Source organism: Nyctereutes procyonoides, unplaced genomic scaffold, assembly GCF_905146905.1.
Source record: "Nyctereutes procyonoides isolate TBG_1078 unplaced genomic scaffold, NYPRO_anot_genome, whole genome shotgun sequence".
Taxonomy (NCBI): domain Eukaryota; kingdom Metazoa; phylum Chordata; class Mammalia; order Carnivora; family Canidae; genus Nyctereutes; species Nyctereutes procyonoides.
The window spans coordinates 12,313,455-12,333,905 of record NW_026575132.1 but is presented as its reverse complement, the minus strand read 5'-3'; the positions used below and the strand labels follow the sequence as shown (position 1 = coordinate 12,333,905).

At 35.2% G+C, this 20,451-nt stretch overlaps 1 protein-coding gene across 6 annotated transcripts in view; it reads left to right on the top strand.

The window, feature by feature from the left end:
* The window catches only part of RAPH1 (Ras association (RalGDS/AF-6) and pleckstrin homology domains 1), a 96,093-nt gene that overhangs the window by 62,738 nt on the left and 12,904 nt on the right, over positions 1 to 20,451 (top strand). For all 6 annotated transcript variants that reach the window (XM_055345286.1, XM_055345285.1, XM_055345283.1 and 3 more), the window contains 8 exons: positions 3,153 to 3,230; positions 3,662 to 3,821; positions 5,522 to 5,643; positions 6,862 to 6,927; positions 8,452 to 8,595; positions 9,472 to 9,582; positions 17,810 to 17,908; positions 18,906 to 19,026. In XM_055345286.1, coding sequence (XP_055201261.1) covers positions 3,153 to 3,230; positions 3,662 to 3,821; positions 5,522 to 5,643; positions 6,862 to 6,927; positions 8,452 to 8,595; positions 9,472 to 9,582; positions 17,810 to 17,908; positions 18,906 to 19,026 — 901 coding nt within the window. The remainder of the gene's footprint in view (positions 1 to 3,152; positions 3,231 to 3,661; positions 3,822 to 5,521; positions 5,644 to 6,861; positions 6,928 to 8,451; positions 8,596 to 9,471; positions 9,583 to 17,809; positions 17,909 to 18,905; positions 19,027 to 20,451) is intronic.

Below are 20,451 nucleotides of genomic sequence, written 5' to 3'. Positions count from 1 at the left end.
GCAGCCTTTTAGATTGGCTTCATTCACTTAGTAATATGCATTTAAGTTTCCTCAGTGTCTTTTCATGGCCTAATCATTTCTTTTTAGCACTGAGTAATACTGTCTAGATGTAGCACATTTTATCCATTCACCTACTAGGTTGTTTCCAAGTGTTAGCAATTATAGATAATACTGCTAGAAGCATTTGTGTGCAGATTTTTGGGTGGAGGTAAGTTTTTACCTCATTTAGGTAGATATTAAGGAGCATGATTACTGAATCATATTGTAAGAGAATGTTTAGATTTATAAGAAACCAACAAACTATTTTCCAAAGTGGCTGTACCATTTTCCATTCCCACCAGCAATGTATATGAGGTCTTTTTGATCCATTACTTCATCAGCATTTGATGTTTTCAGTGTTTAGGATTTGGGCCATTTTAATAGGTTGTATAACCTGGTATCTTGTTTTAATTTGGTGTTCCCGAAAGACATATGATATTGAGTATCTTTTCATGGGCTTATTTGCGGTCTCTGTGTCCTCTTTGGTAAATTCTCTGTTCATGTCTTTTACCCATTTTTTTAATTGGAATGCTCATTTTCTTGAGTTTTATGTATTTTATTTCATTTTATTTTGAGTTTTATATATTTTAGATAATAGTCCTTTATCAGATGTCTGATAAATTGCAAATATGTGCCTGATAAATTGCAAATATTTCCTCCTAGTCTGTGTCTTGTCTTATTCTCCTGAATATTCTTTTTGCCTTCAAAATGTTTTTTTGGCTTTTGGGACAATTTTTTTAACTTCTGCTGAATAATTATAATGTTAAAAAAATTAGCCTTTTAGAAGTTCGTGTTTATATTCCAAATACACAAAACACTGATTTTACATATCAATCTTTACTCATCAGACTTTGAGATTTAAGTTTGCTTTTCAGAGACATGAAATAAAACTTGCAAATATGCTTTGGTAAATTTTTCTTCTCTGTAGTAGGCATTCATACTAATACATAAGATATGGCAAATGAGCCATGAGAAACAGAAGATAATTATCCCATTGAAAAAAAAATCATAAAACTCCTGCTTCCCTCTTTCTTTTCCAAAAAACAAAACAAAACAAAAACAAAAACAAAAACAAAAACAAAAAAAAAACCCAAAACAAAAAACCTGTTAAATAACTGGTTTCATAAAACCACTGGGAAATGCTAATATTCAAAATTCATTTCTAGAGTAGTGCTAGATTCATCAGAAACACAGGATTTGGTAATTTAACTAATAATGATTTGTTTCTCTAAGAAACAGAATTCTAGTAACTGGGAGTATTAATGAGAGTAGTGTAGTTTCCTTACTGTATAGCATGCATTTAAAAAAAAAATCTTTAAAATAATTAGGCAACGCCTAATTAGGGACGCCTGGGTGGCTTAGCGGTTGAGCAAGTCTGCCTTTGGCTCAGGGCATGATCCCAGGGCTGGGAGTCAAGTCCCACACTGGGCTCCCTGCGAGGAGCCTGCTTCTCCCTCTGCCTATGTCTCTGCCTCTGTGTGTGTGTGTGTGTGTGTGTGTGTCTCATGAATAAATAAATAGAATCTTCTAAGTCTTCTAAAAAAATAAAATAATCAGGTAACATATTTTACAATTATTTATTTGCATAAAAGGGGATACAGTTATTTAATCTTTTAATCAAATGAATATATCTATAATTGTCTATGAATCAAGTCTTCTTTTACCCCCTCCATTGTTAAAATAAAAAAGTTCTTTGTTCTCAGTTTAATTGGGTTTACAGATAGTATTTCCACACCTTGGTTATTATGTCAATTCACTGGCTCCTTTCATTGAAAAGGATCCGATTTCTAGCAAACAAGCCTACTGTCTTCTCTTAACTACTGTTTTCTCTGTTGTACAGAGTAGCAACTACTAAGCTTGAAATGGGGGAAGATTTAGTATGAAATGGAAAGAGAACAGTTCAGAAACAAGAAAGCCAGCAGAATTTAGGAGAACAGGGACCATATCTATTAAATGAATTGAAGTTTCATTTTTGTTTTTGGCTCAGGAAGCTTTAGCTATTTTGTGAAGAATAACACATGGTTTGTGGTTTTTAATCATAATCCAGAGCAGATAAAGTTGGCTAATATAACTAGGTCCTTCTTTTGTTTTAAGTCTTCTATTGAATATAGGAATATATAAGATGGCAGTGTATATTTTTCTTAGATATTTTCCAGAGTAACCAAAAACTTAGAGTTAGAAAGTAATCCTTCATAAGCGAAGATTTACTTACATGAGTTTTTCTCAACTGGAGGTTAAGGCTACAGTGTACAATGGCCTATTGCTGGAAAATACAAGTAAGTACTGGTATTATAGCACTATACGTTATTTTAGGAAAAAATAGAGTAAGTATAGTTATAGTTTTTGATAGTGTTACTAATTTATAATCTAAATTTTACAAAGAAGTTACTAGAAATTAAATATTTGGAAAGTTATATTTAGCATTTTAAAAATTTCATCAGTGAATTAATAGAAATAACTATGAGTTTACTGACATGAGACATTGGTTGTATTGTGTGCTTTTCAAAGCATAATGAAACCTAAAGTATAGTGCAACTTCCATTTGCATTGATAAATTGATGAGAACATACCTATATTTTTTACTAAGGATTTTTATGTGGTTGCAAAGCTATAAATTGATACTGTTTTTTGCTGTTTTATGGTGATGATACATTTTCAGTGTAACTGAACAAAACATTAGTATGCAAAAATTATCCATACTTTGGAGGCAGGCATAAGTTCAGAGTTGAGGCATTGTGCAGGTGCGGCAAACTGTCAGGCCATCACATAACCCGTTACACATTCCCTGTTTCTCCTGCCTGGAGCCTGAAATTCTTTTGCTTCAGATTGACAGAATCAAACTCACTAATTTGCTGTATCACAGATTTCTTTTTCTCTAGAAGATGGAATCTGGTCTTGATAAGAGTTCCTGAAGCCTGCATCTTAAAAATGTTCCTTTGTACTATGTCTGTTCTCACTTTTTGAACAGGTTATTTTTAAATGTGCTCTATATAAGTATGTGAAGTTATATTCTTACTGAAATCCAATGGTGGCAACATCCTTAAGATAAAAAGACTTTTCAAAAATTCTCATTATTTTAGCGTTCGTTTATCTCCAGTGCTTTGTGTTCACAGGAAGAACAGGCAGCAAAATTGAAAGCTGAGAAGATCAGAGTTGCCCTGGAGAAAATTAAAGAGGCACAAGTGAAAAAGGTGATATTTGGGCTTCTTCCTCGTTTGGGATTTTTTGTAATCAGTTTTTAAAATCAGATTTATAAAGAATTGCCTTGTTTATATAACATACCTTCAAGATACAGAGAGAAGGGTATTCTTGATATATTTGTCACATTTTTTTTGTAGATAAAATGTATTAGAAAGAACTGCTTTAAATTCTCCTAAAATAGGAGAAACAAAATAGTCTTACAGTAATCTTACCTGTTATCATCATTTAAAAAATGCTTTAAATTTGTTTAGGTTATTTGATACCTAGTTTTAGAGTATCTTTCTTGCATAATAAAGTCATTATTTGTGTTTTAATTTATATTTACCTAAGAATGTTACTCAAAACATTATTTGATATTGGAAGAAATTACTAGAATGCCTATTTTTTGGCTTGTATTTAATTTCCTTTTTACCTATTGTAGTTGGTGATTAGAGTCCACATGTCTGATGATAGTTCTAAAACAATGATGGTGGATGAGAGGCAGACAGTGAGACAAGTGCTGGATAACCTAATGGACAAATCCCACTGCGGTTATAGTTTAGACTGGTCGCTGGTAGAAACCATCTCTGAATTACAAATGGGTTAGTAATCTAATTGCTTTATTTACTTTTTTGTTACTATGCAATGCTAACAGTTTTCATGTTAAGTAAAGCACTTTGAGTCATCTTTTCCCCCCTATGTATATGGAGCCTTGGCTTTTTACATTATCTTTTTTCCCCCTCTAAGTTTTTGAGATTTCTCTGAATACAAGATCATTTCCAGTTCACTTCAGATCTTCTTATGGCTAAAATAGTTTTTTTTTTTTTAAGTAATAAAATGCTTTTTCCTTCAAATAACTGCATAGACACATTTACTAAGACCATTCTATTTATTTGCTTTTGTTTTGAATTCCCTATACCAGCATTTGACTTTTAGGGAAAACATAAAGCCTATCTTTTTTATTTTTAGCTAGATGTACTAAATCTTAGTTTCCTATGATTTGTAGTTAAGTGTGGTGTTTTCTAATTTTAAAAATCCCTCATTTTTAATGCCATCATTGATTCTTTAAAAAGTTTCTAATATTAGTTGTGTGATTTTAGCAACCTGGCAATTGTTATTTTTAACAATTGTTATTTTATACCTAATAAAATAAGGTATATTTGAATCAGTAATCAATTTCAACTTTGTATTTTATTTTAAAAAGTATTTGCATTGGTCTTACTACCTGTATATTTAAATATTTCACAGCAGTTTCCAGAGAAATAAAAATTTAATTATTAACCTTTTTGTCTCAGAATTGCACATACATAGCCCCCAAACTAAACCATAAGTTATTAGTTTATTAGCATCTATAAAATGTATTATTATAATATTATTATAATATTATTATAATACTCATAACTCTTCTTAGAGAATTACAAAGGTTTGAGTTCATACATGTGGCATCATGGTACACAGAACATGTTTAGATGATAATGTTTTTAGTATGTCCATGTCTAGGTTAATGACCCACATATGTAATATTATATTTTTCTATTACCTTTTATATAGTTTCTATACCTTTTATAGTTTTATACCTATGGTCTTTTTTTTTTTAAGATTTTATTTTTTTATCTGAGAGAGTGGGTGCATGCACATACCCGAGCACTAGCTGGGGTAGGGGCAGAGGGAGAAGCAGATTCACTGTTGAGCAGGGAGTTGGAGGAGGGGCTTGATCCCAGGAGTGTATCATGATGTGAGCCAAAGGCAGATGCTTAACTGACTGAACCACCCAGACACCCTTGGTTTTTTGTTTTTTCAAAGGTAGATAGAAAAAGACTGAAGGCTGAGAAAGATCTAACAGAAGACCTAGATTTTAGTCCTAATTCTTCCATGTAACAGCTGTGTGACTTTGCTGAAGTCACTTAACAAACACCATTGGGCATGTTTCCTTATTTGAAAATAGAGGGAAGACCAGATAATTTCTAAGGGCCAAGAGCTATAATGTCAATTAAAATTCTTTGGTTCCGGCAGCCCCGGTGGCCCAGCGGTTTAGCGCCACCTGCAGCCCCGGGGCGTGATCCCGGAGACCTGGGATCGAGTCCCACATGGGGCTCCTTGCATGGAGCCTGCTTCTCCCTCTGCCTGTGTCTCTGCCTCTCTCTCTCTCTCTCTCTCTCTCTCTCTCTGTCTCTCATGAATAAATAAATAAAATCTTTAAAAAAAATTCTGTGGTTTTGCTTAGAATTACTTCACAAGTTTTATGTCTTTGATGTAGTTCTGATCAATACTAACAAAATACTGATATTTTATCTTGGGACAGAGAGAATCTTTGAAGATCATGAAAACTTGGTTGAAAATCTTCTTAATTGGACAAGAGATAGCCAAAACAAGCTTATATTTATGGAACGTATAGAAAAATATGCACTTTTCAAAAACCCACAGGTGAGACCAAATACCTTAGAGAGGTCAGGATTTTTAAATGTTCACCTTATTCTATTACTTTTAAGTTAACAGAGTTAAAAAAAAAACAAAAAAAAAAACAAAAACTGGCAACCACCTGGTTGGAGCATTGCAGTTATAAAATCCCATGGGAGCATTTAGTACTGCTGAGGTGGGAAGTCTGCTTGAGCCCAGGCATCAGGCCTCAAAGAGGTTACTAGTCATCCAGAGCCAGATGGCGTGAGCCCTTAGGGCAACAGAAGTAACTCCAGGGAGTTTCTAGATTTCTGTTTTGTCCAGAACTGTTGAGCCCACCTGTTTGCTTCGTGAGCTTCTCATCCATCAAAGAAGTGTACTTCTATTTTTTAGTTCTCTACTTCATTTATCCAGTTCACAATTAATTTTAATATCTTCTTTTTAGATTTTAATATCTTTTTTTAGATTAATAAATACCCTTGATTATAAATGGTTCCACTTTTAATATGTTACCTTGATTTATTTGGCATCTTTATTTATTCCATAATAATATTTGAGTTAGTACTTCCTAATACACAAATATTTTATAAAAATCAGGTGAGAGAAAACCTCGCTGTGAAAAGTAGTAATGATGATACATATTAGCAATATTAAGAGTATTAAATACCCTTCAGACAGCTTAATCATGACACATCTTTATTGGATCTTTTTAGTGAATAATACACATTTGGGAATACCAATAGATTAGATGATTGCAAAAAAGTTTTTTATAAGGCTAATAGGTAGAATTCAAATATTAATTGGCAAGTGATATTATGATAGTCTCAGAGAATTGGGGATTTCTTCTTTCAAAGCCAGAACATAGATTAAATTTTCTGCATCTGGATCAGTTAAGCTTAGCATATTTTAAGGAAATCTGCCTTACTCATTGTACTTAATTTGTAAACCTTTCAGGTCCTTTCATTAGTTGTACCGAACATTTGTCAGCTATTGGATGTGGCATCATCTCAGAATTTGGGGAAGGACAATTTATGGAATAATTCAAGATAATGGATAAAGTAAGCAGGCGGCCAGCATTAAGCATTTTAGCAATGATGCACATGCACAAGTTAATGTTCAAAGCAGTGTTCCTTTCATTCTAGACAGACACAGTTGCTATATTTCTAGAAGAAATCATATATGCACCTGTGCCAAGGAAATAATAGGGTGGATTTCTCTCTAACTTTCATTTATTTATTTTTCCAGAATTACCTTCTGGGGAAAAAGGAAACTGCTGAGATGGCAGATAGAAACAAGGAAGTGCTATTGGAGGTATAACTGTTTACTTCCCCCACCCCCTCTCTTCCTGCACGTTATAGTATTAAAATATTAAGCACCTGTTTTGAGGTGAAGTATGCCAATGCTGTATATTCATAATGATACGTGTAACTAGATAAGCCGGTATTCCTCCATAGACTGAGGGGGAGAGTTCAGCTATGTGAATGTTAGGCCACTAAAGAACCTCTTAAAAATTGTTGTTTTGCCAAGTAATATATTAGTGGACTAAAAGAAGTCATAAGCTGTGAGAAGCAACAAGTGGGGTAAAAGGCTGGTCAATGAAGGATGTGATTGTGGTACTTTATCTGCTTACCCAGAGAGAAATTTGAGTATACTTAGTTATTTACAAAATATATCAAGCCTTAGCTTTAAATAACTCAAATAATTTTAAAAATCATAAAGATCATTTTAATGTTTTTTTTAAATATTTATTTATTTATGATAGTCACACAGAGAGAGAGAGGCAGAGACATAGGCAGAGGGAGAAGCAGGCTCCATGCACCGGGAGCCTGACGTGGGATTTGATCCCGGGTCTCCAGGATCACGCCCTGGGCCAAAGGCAGGCGCCAAACCGCTGTGCCACCCAGGGTTCCCCATAAAGATCATTTTAAAAATACACATTCCCTTATTTTAATAAAACAAACTGAAGCATAATTCAATTTTTAGCTTTTGGTCCTTTGCTGATTTTAAGAAGTTAATATGTTTGAAAGCCAGAATAAACTTTTTTTTTTTTTTTCAGAATAAACTCTTTATTTAGCAACAAGGCAATTAGGAAGATGAAGATCAGCACTCAGCTTTTCATAGTGATAATAGCTACAATTAAAAATCCTCTTTATAATTCTTGATTCCTCTGTACTTTGGGAAGAGATAAGTTAATTTAGACTTAAAATGTCCTATATTAATATTTAGTGAGGATTTCTGATTTTCTTTTACCAAATACATGTTTGATTTTTAATTACGTTTTTATCTAAGTATGGACATTAGAATTCATAATTTTGAGTTTGTTTACTTACATTCCTTTCAACATGGTTTTAAATATTGAAAGAATAAATGTGCTCTGTTTTAGAATCATACCAATTAATACAGTTTTTAAATTATGAGCATTTACTCATTAGCATGTTGCTTTCTTTTAAAATTTAGTTTGATAGCTAATCTAAATGTGTTCTTAATTTGGAGAAAAATAAAGTCTGATGCTTAACTCTGACACTTCTATTAAATTTACTGTTAACTGTGATGTTTACAGGTGCATTTAAATCTTGTTGTATGTAGCTCAGTTGACAATTCAACTTAGTTTCTTCCAGTGTTGGTGAAAGTTCATAGGAATTGCCATAGTAGTTTCAAAATGAATCTATATGATGTTTAGAATGGAAAGTTCTAACTGAGGTAAAATTAGCAATGTGGCTTTAATACTAAAGCCATTTTGGTTTAATTATAGTATCATGAACTTCACAGGGCTAAACACAATTGTTTTCTGTGAATCCAAAGATCACGTCTTTCCAAATCATCTTCTTATTTTAGGAATGTTTTTGTGGAAGTTCTGTAACTGTACCAGAAATTGAAGGAGTCCTGTGGTTGAAAGACGATGGCAAAAAGTCCTGGAAAAAGCGTTACTTTCTTTTGCGAGCATCTGGTATCTACTATGTCCCTAAAGGAAAAGCAAAGGTGTGTCCCTTCTTCCTTATGATAGTTGATTTTAATTTATAGGAAGTTTGCTGACAAAATGAATCCATGCTCTGATTTGTTTCAACTCATGTAGGACACACAGAATATGTTTTGCTTTATCTATTGATCTGTTATAAAGGAGAAGAAATCTGGAAGTGGTCACTCTCTGGTCATTCGTTGGGCCCATCTCAGTTTCTCTTTGCCACATATGAAATCATACTTTTATGTATCATGTTCAGAACTGTGTCAGAATAGTTTTTGCTTGTTATTGTTTGGGGAGAATAGCTTTCTGGGATTATAAGGCATTTCAGCCTTGCTTGGATAATATGCTCATACTGAGGGCCCACTTGGTAGCTCCACTTCTGTGTTTAGTGGGGGCCAGCACTGTTTTAAACTCCTTAAGCCCTCGTCTCATCCAGGTTTTGTCACCCTCCTGAGAGGCATATATTGTTGCCTCTATTTAAGGTAAGGAAACCCTGACTTGAGAATCAATGTACTTGAGATATGCATTATGGGCACTGAACTACATGATATTTTCTTCTTTTTTTTTTTTCCAGAGTTCTATTATACTATATTGTATTTAATGTACTATATTTAGAGTCTCCTTAAAATTCCACCCTTTCCAAGCAAGTCTGTGTTCATTGTGAATGGCAGACAGTAAGTGAAATGGACTGCCTTTTTGTTACATCATGGGTTAAAGGAGGCACATTTATAGAGAATCTCACTGTCTTGTCATCTGCAAAATAGTACTGGTTTCCACCTGTTTAAGTTTTTATTCTCAACTAGAACCTGTTACCAGGTATGACATTTACTTGTTTGTACATTATTGTTAATTCAGTATTTTGGTTTTTTTTTTTTTTTTTTTTTAAATCTTAGCTGTCTCGGGAACTGGTGTGCTTTCTCCAGCTGGATCATGTCAATGTTTATTATGGACAGGATTACCGGAACAAATACAAAGCACCTACAGATTATTGTCTGGTGCTAAAGGTAAATTCGTTTCTCTTTTTAGGAATTTTAATTGGTGTTAGACATAGAGTGAGTTATTGGGCATTTTAGAATAGTTTGTACCTCTATCAAGTATACTGGTTTTGCTCTTTCTATAGGCTTTTAAAGGAATGGTGAGGAAAAGAAGTATGTGCTTACACCATAGTTGAACTCTAGCCCTAATTAGATTAGTGCTACTCAGAAATGAGTACTGTATGAGAAGCTTTGGGTCAGAATATGTAAAACAGGTTAGATTTTAAATTTGAGACTTTTATTTAATAGCAGGCTTATTTTAGGAAAACTTAGATCAAAGCCAGAAGTGGGACATACGTATTTTTTAATTCTTTTACTGTATTTACTCAGCAGAATCATCAGAGGTTACTGTGCCTAATTTCAAAGTGGACTGGCTCTCATCTGGTCCAGAAATGATTTTTGTCACTTGTTTTCCAGCAAAATCACAGCCCTGATAGCCAATATTACAGCATATCTAAGCTACTTTTAGTGAGGTTGTTTTCCTCCTTTATTCAGACTTTTGAGCTTCTCACACTGATTATATCTGGCTTTTGAGAACTCTTATTTTTATTTTTTTTAAGAACTGATATTTTTAGTGCATTTTAATCTATGGGAAACTGATAAAGACACAATATGAGTGAAATCATATGGTATTTGTCTTTGACTTATTTCACGTAGCATTATATACTCTAGGTTCATCTATGTTGTTGCAAGTGGGAAGATCCCCCCCGTTTTTTTTAATGGCTAGTAATACTCTGTTGTGTGTATGTGTATATACGTACACATACATATATATATGTGTATATACATATATACATACACATACATATATATATATACACACACACACACACTCACACACATACATACATCTTTTTTATCCATTCATCCAGCAGTGGATATTTGGGTTGTTTCCATAGTGTGGCTATTATAAATAATGGTGTGGTAAAAATAAGGATGCATATATTTTTTTGAATTAGTGTTTTTATTTTCTTTGGGTAAATACCGAGTAGTGGGGGCAGCCCCAGTGGCCCAGCAGATTAGCGCCGCCTTCAGTCCGGGGTGTGATCCTGGAGACCCAGGATCGAGTCCTACTTTGGGCTCCCTGCATGGAGCCTGCTTCTCCCTCTGCTGTGTCTCTGCCTCTCTCTCTCTCTTTCTATCTCTCTGTGTGTGTGTGTGTCTGAAATCAATCAATCAATCAATCAATCAATCTTAAAAAAAACGAGTAGTGGAATTACTGGATCATATGGTAATTTTTAATTTGGGGAGGGACTTCCATACTATTTAGTACAGTGGCTGCACCAGTTTACATTCCTACCAGCAGTGCATAAGGGTTCCCGTTTTTCTGTGTCCTTGCCCACACTTGTTATTTCTTTTGTTTTTCATTTTAGCTATTCTGACAGGTATAAAGTGACATCTCATTGTGGTTTTAATTTACATTTCCCTGAGTGATGAGTGATGTTGAGCATCTTTTCATGTGTCTGTATGTCTTCTTTGGAAAAATTCTGTTCAAATCCTCTGCTCCTTTTTTGATCAGATTATTTTTGGGTATTGAGTTATGTAAGTTCTTTATGTCTTTGGATATTAACTCCTTAATGGACACATCAATAGCAAATATCTTCTCTCATTCAGTAGGATGCCTTTCTGTTTTATTGATAATTTCCTTTGCTGTGCAAAAGCTTTTTATTTTGATGTAGCCCCAGTAGTCTTTTTTTTTTTTTTTTTTCTAGTTTTCCTTGCCTGGGGAGACCTATTCAAAAATACATTGTTAGAAAAAAATTAAAAATTAAAAATTAAAAAAAACATTGTTAGGGTCAGTGTCCAAAGATTATTGCCTATGTTTTCTTTTATGAGTTTTATGGTTTTAGGTCTCATATTTAGATCATTAATCCATTTTGAGTGTATTTTTGTGGATGTTGTAAGAAAGTGGCCCAGTTTCATTGTTTACATGTAGCTTTTCAGTTTCCCAGCATCATTTGTTGAAGAGACTGTCTTTTCCCCATTGTATATTCTTGCCTTTTTTGGCATAGATTAATTGACTTTATAAGCATGGGTTTATTTCTGAACTCTCTTTTCTGTTCCATTGATCTATGTGTCTTTTTTGTGCCCAGTACCATATTGTTTTGATGACTACAGCTTTGTTGTATATCTTCAAATCTGGTATGATAACTCCGGCTTTGTTCTTTTTCAAGAGTACTTTGGCTATTTGGGGTCTCTTGTGGTTTCATACAAATTTTAGTAGTATTGTTCTAGTTGTGTGAAAAATACTATTAGTATTTTGATAGGGGTTGCATCAAAGTTGTAGATTGCTTTGGGTAGTATGGGCATTTTAATACCTGTTCTTCCAACCCATGGCATGGGATGTCTTTCCATTTCATTGTATCATCTTCCATTTCTTTTATCAATGTTTTACAGTTTTTGGAGTATGGTCTATCACCTCCTTGATTAAGTTTATTCCAGTGTTTCGATTTAGGCTACTCAGAATCAGGGGTAGACACATATCCAAACAAAATTGGAGCTCTTTAAGAAAAGAAGTAGTGGGGCACATGGGTGGTTCAGTCAGTTGGGTGTCTGCTTTCAGCTCAGGTCATGATCTCAGGACCCTGGGATCAAGCCCCCCATGTCAGGCTCCTTGCTCAGTGGGAAGTCTGCTTCTCCCTCTGTCCCTGCCCCCACTTGTGCTTGCTTGCTCTGTCTCTGTCTCTCAATCACTTTCTCAAATAAATAAATAAAATCAAAAAAAGAAAAAAAGAAAGAAAGAAAGAAAGAAAGAAAGAAAGAAAGAAAGGAAGGAAGGAGAGAGGTATAGCTGTGGGGAAGGCAACCAGTATATGTTACAGCCAGAATTAATTATGACCATTATTATTTTAATCCTTTTAGCAACTCAGAGAATTCTTAGGAATATTTTTGTTCCAAGGAGTTTTTATTAGTTTATATAATAATTTATGTATTTCATATTTGGTTTTGATAAGGTAAATGAAGCTAAATTCACATATTCATATTGCCTGTTTATATTTAGAAATATTTAAGGTATTGAAATAAACTATATCATTAGGCATAAATAGTAAAAATAATTGCTATCATTTATTGGAGAACTCTAGGGTGACAGACATTGTGCTAGAAGCACTATGCACATCAGTGTCACAGATCTGTTCTAGAGTCCCCATTTTTCATATATGGAAACAGGTTTAGAGGGATCAATGTTCTTGAGGCCACACAAATATTAGTATTTAAGACATGCCTTTTTTTCTTGAAAAGTCTATACTAGATTTTGCCTATGTAAGTATTTTTATTCTTGTGCATATGAATTCTAACAAAAAAAAAATGCTGCCACACAAGATCTACACAAATGTAAATATTTATGGGATCTGATCCTATTTATCAGCTTTGGGCTATAACAACCCAGTCTAAATTCTTCCAGTAAAATGCAGGATACAGGAAATAGAATACACTTGTAGGAAGTAATAAAACACATGGTTTAGTAATTAGTTTTTTTAAGGGTACTAATAAAAATGAGATATTAGTAATTAGTAATAAAAATGATGAGAACTGGGGGTCCCTGGGTGGCTCAGCGGTTTGGTGCCTGCCTTTGGCCCAGGGCACGATCCTAGAGACCCGGGATCGAGTCCCACAGCTGGCTCCCGGCATGGGGCCTGCTTCTCCCTCTGCCTGTGTCTCTGCCTCTCTCTCTCCTCTCTCTCTCTCTCTCTCTCTCTCTCTTTCTCTCTCTCTGTCTATCATAAATAAATCTTTTTTAAAAAAGGATTAAAAAAATGAGAACTTATTCATGAAATATGGCAATGAGGGAATAAATAGGACATGTTATTGATTATCTGAAAGAAGTCTGTAGTTGTTGGAAGGTGTATGCATGAATCTAAGTTTCTTAAAGGATACCTGTGCTAAATACATATATCACAGTAATGGTTGGAATACAGCTCACCTTAGCCAGGTCTAAATTTTCATTCCTAAAGAAATGAGGGAAAGGAATTTATTTTAGTATGTTAAGTAAAAAAAAAAAAATAGAATTTAGAGGTAGAATATGAACATGAACTTTTCAAACACTGTTACTTAAAAGAAAGATTTTATATATGATAATGGTAGAAGTAATAGGATAGAGTGTTACATAATATCTGCTAGCTTAGTAGTAATCTGGAATTACTGTGTTCTCAAATGTTTTTTTGATTCTCAGGATTTTTACCTTTTACCAGAGAATACAGATTTTCCAAATCCGCATCATTTAAAAAAATGAAATGACCTTTCTTTCTTAATAGCTACTAATTTGTTCAGGGGAACAATTTGATTATGTATTCTCTCTGGAATCTTTAAGAATGAAGATATGTAATATCTTGTAATATGTAATATGTAATTCATCGGGTTTTCCTGAGGAGGGAATGAGCTAATTAATATATGTGACGTATTTAGTATATTGCCTGGTATGTAATAAGTGCTCAGTAAATGCCACTTTTAAAAGTAATCTCTCCATCCAGTGTAGGGCTCGAACTCACAATTCTAAGATCAAAAGTCACATCCTCTACCAACTGAGCCAGCCAGGTGTCCCAATAAATGTCACTTTTAATGAAATAATATATTGGTGGAATAGGCAATTGCCTGAGGAATTGGTGCAGAGCCTGGGTGACCATAATGAAAGGATGCCTTTATTAGGTGGGACGTTGAAAAAGACAAGTTATGGGGTTCTAAGATAAACTTTAAACTAGCAAGTGATCCGCAAATACTTAAGCATGACGTAGGGATGCCTGGGTGTTTCAGTTAAGTGTCCAACTCTTGATTTCAGTTCAGGTCGTGATCTCAGGGTCATGAGATGTGCTCATGACCCCCATATGTGCTAAAGCACAGAGCCTGCTTAGAATTCTCTTCTGTCTCCCTCTGCCCCACCCCTGCTTGCCTGCACATGTGCTCTCTCCCTCTCCTAAATAAATAAAAAAAATTTTAATCCTATCATAGTATTCTTTGTGGTGTTATTTGGATTCCCACATTAGAGAAATGAGGAGAAAAGCATAGAGGATTATTTCTCTTTGATTCTGTCTGATATTGTTGATAAAAACACTCCCTTAGTGTATAGAATGAGTAGAACACAGGCAGAGTCACTGCTACAGTTGAAGACCCATGCATGGTAGGTAACTCTGTTCTCAAGAAATGAAAGGAGTAAGTCAAGAATGGTGTATGAATCACCATAAAGAGAGGGAGTGGTAATAAACGCTGAGAGCAATCCTGTAGCCCCTTGTTCAGATGTCCAAACCCTGCCCTGTAGGTGGTGCCCGAGTGATGCAGGAAGTGGAAAACACCTACTCTTCAAGCCCTAGTTGGTAATATGAAAGCCCTTTCTCAGTCATCCCATTTTATCTTCTGCATGAACTGGGAATTATTCTGTTTTACTCACAGTGTATCCCAATACCTACTTAAAGATCTGGCAAATAGTTCTTAATAAATACCTGTTGCATAAATGAATGAGATAAAACTCCTCTTCCTTCTTCTATGAAAAAATACATTTCCTTCACCTGTCCTCCTCTGCCTTTTCAAGATTGCTGTGGTGGTTTATTGTAATGTGATTTAATAAAAACGAGGGAATATATTCCAAGAGAAGGCTGTGGAACCTATAGTATTTCGAGAGAAAACTGTTAAGCAGTGTTTAGCTAACCTTTTTTTTTTAAGTTTCAGAAGTATAGGATTTAGTTGTGTGCATCAGTTACACACAACACCCAGTGCTCATTACAGCAAGTGCCCTCTTTAATGCCCATCACCCAATTATTCCTTCCCTCTATCCACCTCCCCTCCAGCAACCCTTAGTTTGTTTTCTAGAGTTCACTGTTTCTTCTGATTTGCCTCCCTTTCAATTTTCATCTTATTTTATTTTTCTTTCCCTTCCCATGTTCATCTGTTTTGTTTCTTAAATTCCATGTATGAGTGAAATTATGTGGTATTTGTCTTTTCTCTGATTGACTTATTTCACCTAGCATAATACTTTCGAGTTCCATCCATGTTGTTTGCTGCAATCTTTGTTGAGGATTTACTGTTTAAAACTTTCACTCTAGGGGATCCCTGGGTGGCGCAGCAGTTTGGCGCCTGCCTTTGGCTCAGGGCGCGATCCTGGAGACCTGGGATCGAATCCCATATCGGGCTCCCGGTGCATGGAGCCTGCTTCTCCCTCTGCCTGTGTCTCTGCCTCTCTCTCTCTCTCTCTCTCTCTCTCTCTCTCTCTGTGACTATCATAAATAATAAATAAATTTAAAAAAAAATAAAACTTTCACTCTAGCCTTTAATAACTAAATCAGTTTTGGTATTAAATGTTTTATTATGGGAGCTCTATAAAGCAATGTATACAATAGAACAAATGAATAAATGGATTTAAATTTCTCCCATTGTAGATTAGAGAGATTGATTTATTTTATTATTTTTTTAGAGAGCACATGCAAGAGTGAGCAGGGTGGAGGGAGGGGCAGAGGGAGAGCAAGAATTTTAAAGACTCCATACCTAGCATGGAGTCTGACTTAGGGCTCAATAGCATAATCCTGAGATCATGACCAGAGCTAAAATTAAGAGTCAGGTGCTTAACTGACTGAGCTACCCAGGCACCCCAAGACTGATCTTTAACAATACAGATATGGGTGGCCATCTATTTCTACAGCATTAAGAACTTATCCAAATTGCTTATTTTATTGATTGCAAGGATTTCTACAATTATGGTTAGAGAATCTTTAAAGCCTCGTATAATTGAACATAATCTTAAATATTTCCTCAGGTAAAATGTAGCCTTTAAAAAAAAATTTCAGGGGATCCCTGGATGGTTCAGCAGTTTAGCGCCTGCGTTCAGCCCAGGGTATCATCCTGGAGTCCCAGGATTGAGTCCCACATCCGGCTCCCTGTGTGGAGCCTGCTTCTCCCTTTGCCTGTGTCTCTGCATCTCCCTCTCCTCTCTCTGTCTCTTGTGAATAAATAAATAAAACCTTTAAAAATAATAATAATAAAATAAGATTTCAGAATAACTGAAAAGAGAAATAATTAATGACCATTACATCCAGAACCAAGTGTGATTTAAGGTTTTTCTTTCCAGGGAACTAGTGGTTGTGGTCCAGTACAGTTAAAATACCTTAAGTCTGTTCTAGCTCTTGCATTGTGTAGTTGGTCTAGTCAGTCATCCCAATCCAAACTGCTGCTGAAAAGTATATTGGGTTGTGAAAACTGAATCTGATGATGCAGTTGAAAAACTGCTGGTTCCTTGGAGGGCATGTGCTAAGAGGGTAGACGGGTGCAGAGCAGTGCTTAGTCCACAGCAGGGGACACCACTGCATCAGGTGTGAGCACCCACTTGTGGCCCAGGTGCTGTGCCCTGCACTCCACCCACCCCATCCATTGGTTCACCCCAGAGAAGCACTAGAAGCTTTATCAAACACCCTCTCATTTTGGAGTCTTCTGAATTCCTAATTCCAGTGGATTTGAGGTGAAATCAAAATCTTCCCTTTTCATACTCTTCTTGATGAAGAATTCTATTGACTTTATTAACCTTGATGGACTTTGTTTCTCTGAAATATAGAAGGGGTATTTGGAGATTTGCCATGCTATAAAGGTATTTTTTAAGTTGCATATCTTGACCTAAAATACAAGTTTCTTTGTAGTTTTGGGTTTTTTTTTTTTAGTTTTTAAAATGTATTTTTATTTATTTTTTTAGAGAGGGAGGGACTGAGGGAGAGAAAGAGAATCCTCAGCAGGGGCTCAATCTCATAACCCTAAGATCATAATCTGAGCCAAAATCAAGAGTTGGCTCCTAGGGGCACCAGGGTGGCTGTTGGTTGAGCATCTGTCTTCAACTCAGGTCATGATCCCAGGGTCCTGAAATCGAGCTCCATGTTGGGTCCCCTGCTTAGTGGGGAGTCTGTTTCTCCTTCTCACTCTGCTCCTCCCCTTTGCTCCCGCTCCCTCTGTCTCTCACTCAAATAAAACCTTTAACAACAACAACAACAAAGAGTTGGTCTCAGCCAACTTGAGCCACCTAGAGCTCTGCTCTATAGTTTATTTTGTAAAAATACTTATGGGCCATTTTATTTGGGTTTATGGCCATATAAGTGGTATAAATTATTTTTGGCCTTAGCTCTGATAGCCTATGACTTGTCAGGATGTATTTAAGTTTTGACAGAGTTTTGATAGAATTTTTCTTTAGTTCTTCAGGGTACTGAATTGAACTTTGCCTTTACTCTTGCAGCACCCACAGATCCAGAAGAAATCTCAATACATCAAGTACCTTTGTTGTGATGATGTGAGGACCCTGCATCAGTGGGTCAATGGTATCCGCATTGCAAAGGTAGGGTGGGTTTTTTTTCAGTTTGATGATAGGATAATGAAGTTTCATGATATGGTTTTGATTGTCAGGTTCATGATTTTATTATTTTGTCAGTGTTTTCTGAAGCCTAAGTTTTAGGTCTTAACATCTTTTTTCTTTGATGCGGGGTTGGTATACACGGCATAATATCACTGGTAAATGCTTGTGTATATCAGAGTGATTTATTTTGGCTCTGAAGAACACGTTATATGATTCTTATATAGCAGAGGTTAGCCTAAGGAAAAGAAGTTTTTTGAGATTTAAATCACTTCATGGTAGGAGTTAGGGGGATGAATAAGCAAGACACACAGGATTTTTAGGGCAGTGAAAATATTCATACTGTAGGTGATACTGTAATGGTGAATACATGTCATTATACATTTCTCCAAACTTGTAGACTGTACAACACCAAGAGTGAACCTGAGGTAAACTGTGGATTTTGATTATTATGTGTTAATGTAGGTTCATTGATTGAAACAAATGCACCCTCTGGTGGTGAATATTGATAAATGAGAGAGATTGTGCATAGACAGTGGCAGGAGGCATTTGGGGAATTTCTCTACCTTCCTCTCAATTTTGCTGTGAACCTAAAACCATTATAAAAAAAAGAAAGTATTTAAAAAAAATTTTAAGATACCTTGAAGATGATTACACATAATATATAAGGGAATATTTATGTGCATTAAGCAAAAATAAAATTTATTATAGCTATAAAATCAAAATTGCCTTAGGAATAACAAATCTTTATATTGATAGTGAACAAATCAAGTGTTAACTTCTTGCTGCCTTTCTTAAAATGAGGAAAAATAAGAGTAGATGGTAACTTACTGGTGTTAAAATAATTTTTGAAGTACTATAGGTATTAATTTTAATGTAAACTATGAATTAGCAAACAAAAAAGTATCCCCCTTTCTTACCTTGTCCATCTGTATCATATCCAGTAAAGTTCAGATGTATTCATTTACTGCTTTCTGTTTAGTATGGGAAACAGCTCTACATGAACTATCAAGAAGCCTTGAAGAGGACAGAGTCAGCTTATGATTGGACTTCCTTATCCAGCTCCAGCATTAAATCAGGATCCAGTTCTTCAAGCATCCCAGGTATTTTGAAATGCTGAAAGCCAATATGAAGACATTCTATAGACTGACCCGAGGCCTGGTTATTTCAGCAAGGTTCTTAAAACCAGAGCCGTTCCTAATGTTTAAATTATAAAATAAATTTTGTTTTGGTGGTTAGAGGGGACAGTATCATGGGCTAGTTCACAACTATATTTGATATGGAACACCAGTATATAGAATTGTAAATCCAGGAGTCTTGTTATATATATTTGTAAAGTTTATTTCAAACTCCATCATACTGCTAAACAACAACTGTTGATGCATAATTGGGGATAGAAAAGTTGCTTGGAGAAAGTCTCCATATTCAGAATCCGTGATGAAACTACCTGCTTTCCCCACAGGTTTCCTGACATTTCAGCAGAGTAGAAATAACTAGAATTGGTTCAGTATCACAGTTAAGGAAGCTGTTTAACTTACTAAACTTACTAAAGTTTCACAAGAAATCAGTGATACTCAAAAGGTGCTTATTTTCAGATTCCCACATCCTTAAACAAGTTAGCTATTATCACACCTTAAAAATAAAGGCTGCTTTCCCTTCAGAGTATTCCATGAATGATAACTATGTCCTCTAAAAGCAGAGTATTTTTTTGATCTGACATCATACCTCATGAAAGAAATAATTTTAGGAAGTATTTGAAAAAAAAACAAAAAACAAACAAACCCTCATTATTTATTAGTATAACATATAAATTAATATTTTAGTGTATGTTTTTACCTGGTTATGTGTATACGCTTTAAGGAAATTCTTTTTTGTTTTTGTTTTTTTTAAGATTTTTATTTATTGACAGAGACATAGGCAGAGGGAGAAACATGCTCCCTGTGGGGAGCCTGATGCAGGACTTGATCCCAGGACCCCAGCCAGGATCATGACCTGAGTCAAAGGCAGATAGATGCTCAACCCTGAGCCACCCAGGTGTCCCTAAGGAAATTCTATTTTAAAAACATGGACTTTTTCAAAAAGAAGTAGTTGACTAAAAAGTTGTAGGACTATCTCATCTCTAAGAAGGAGCAAAATGAAGAATGTGTAATACATGGATTAATTTACGTGAATGTATTTCCTAGTGCTGTCCCTTGAGAACTAGGAGCTGTGACACCTCAGTAGCAATGAAAATACAGAATACCTTGATCTTGGTTTTCTAATACCACTTCCCAGAAAAGAGGAACTAGGGCTCTTTGATAAATAGCTGATTTAGGGCCCTGGCAGAGAATAAGATGAACCTGAAGCAGCTTCTGATGACTCAAAAGACACAGTGATGGAGCTGTGTGAAAGGGACACAGGAGCCAACTTGAGGAAATGTGCAGGGGCCAAAGATGAAACAATCTGAGCAACAGAAGAACATAGTATAAGGTTATAATTCAAATTATAAAATTAACAGCCACCAGTCCGTACTGATAAACATTATTGAA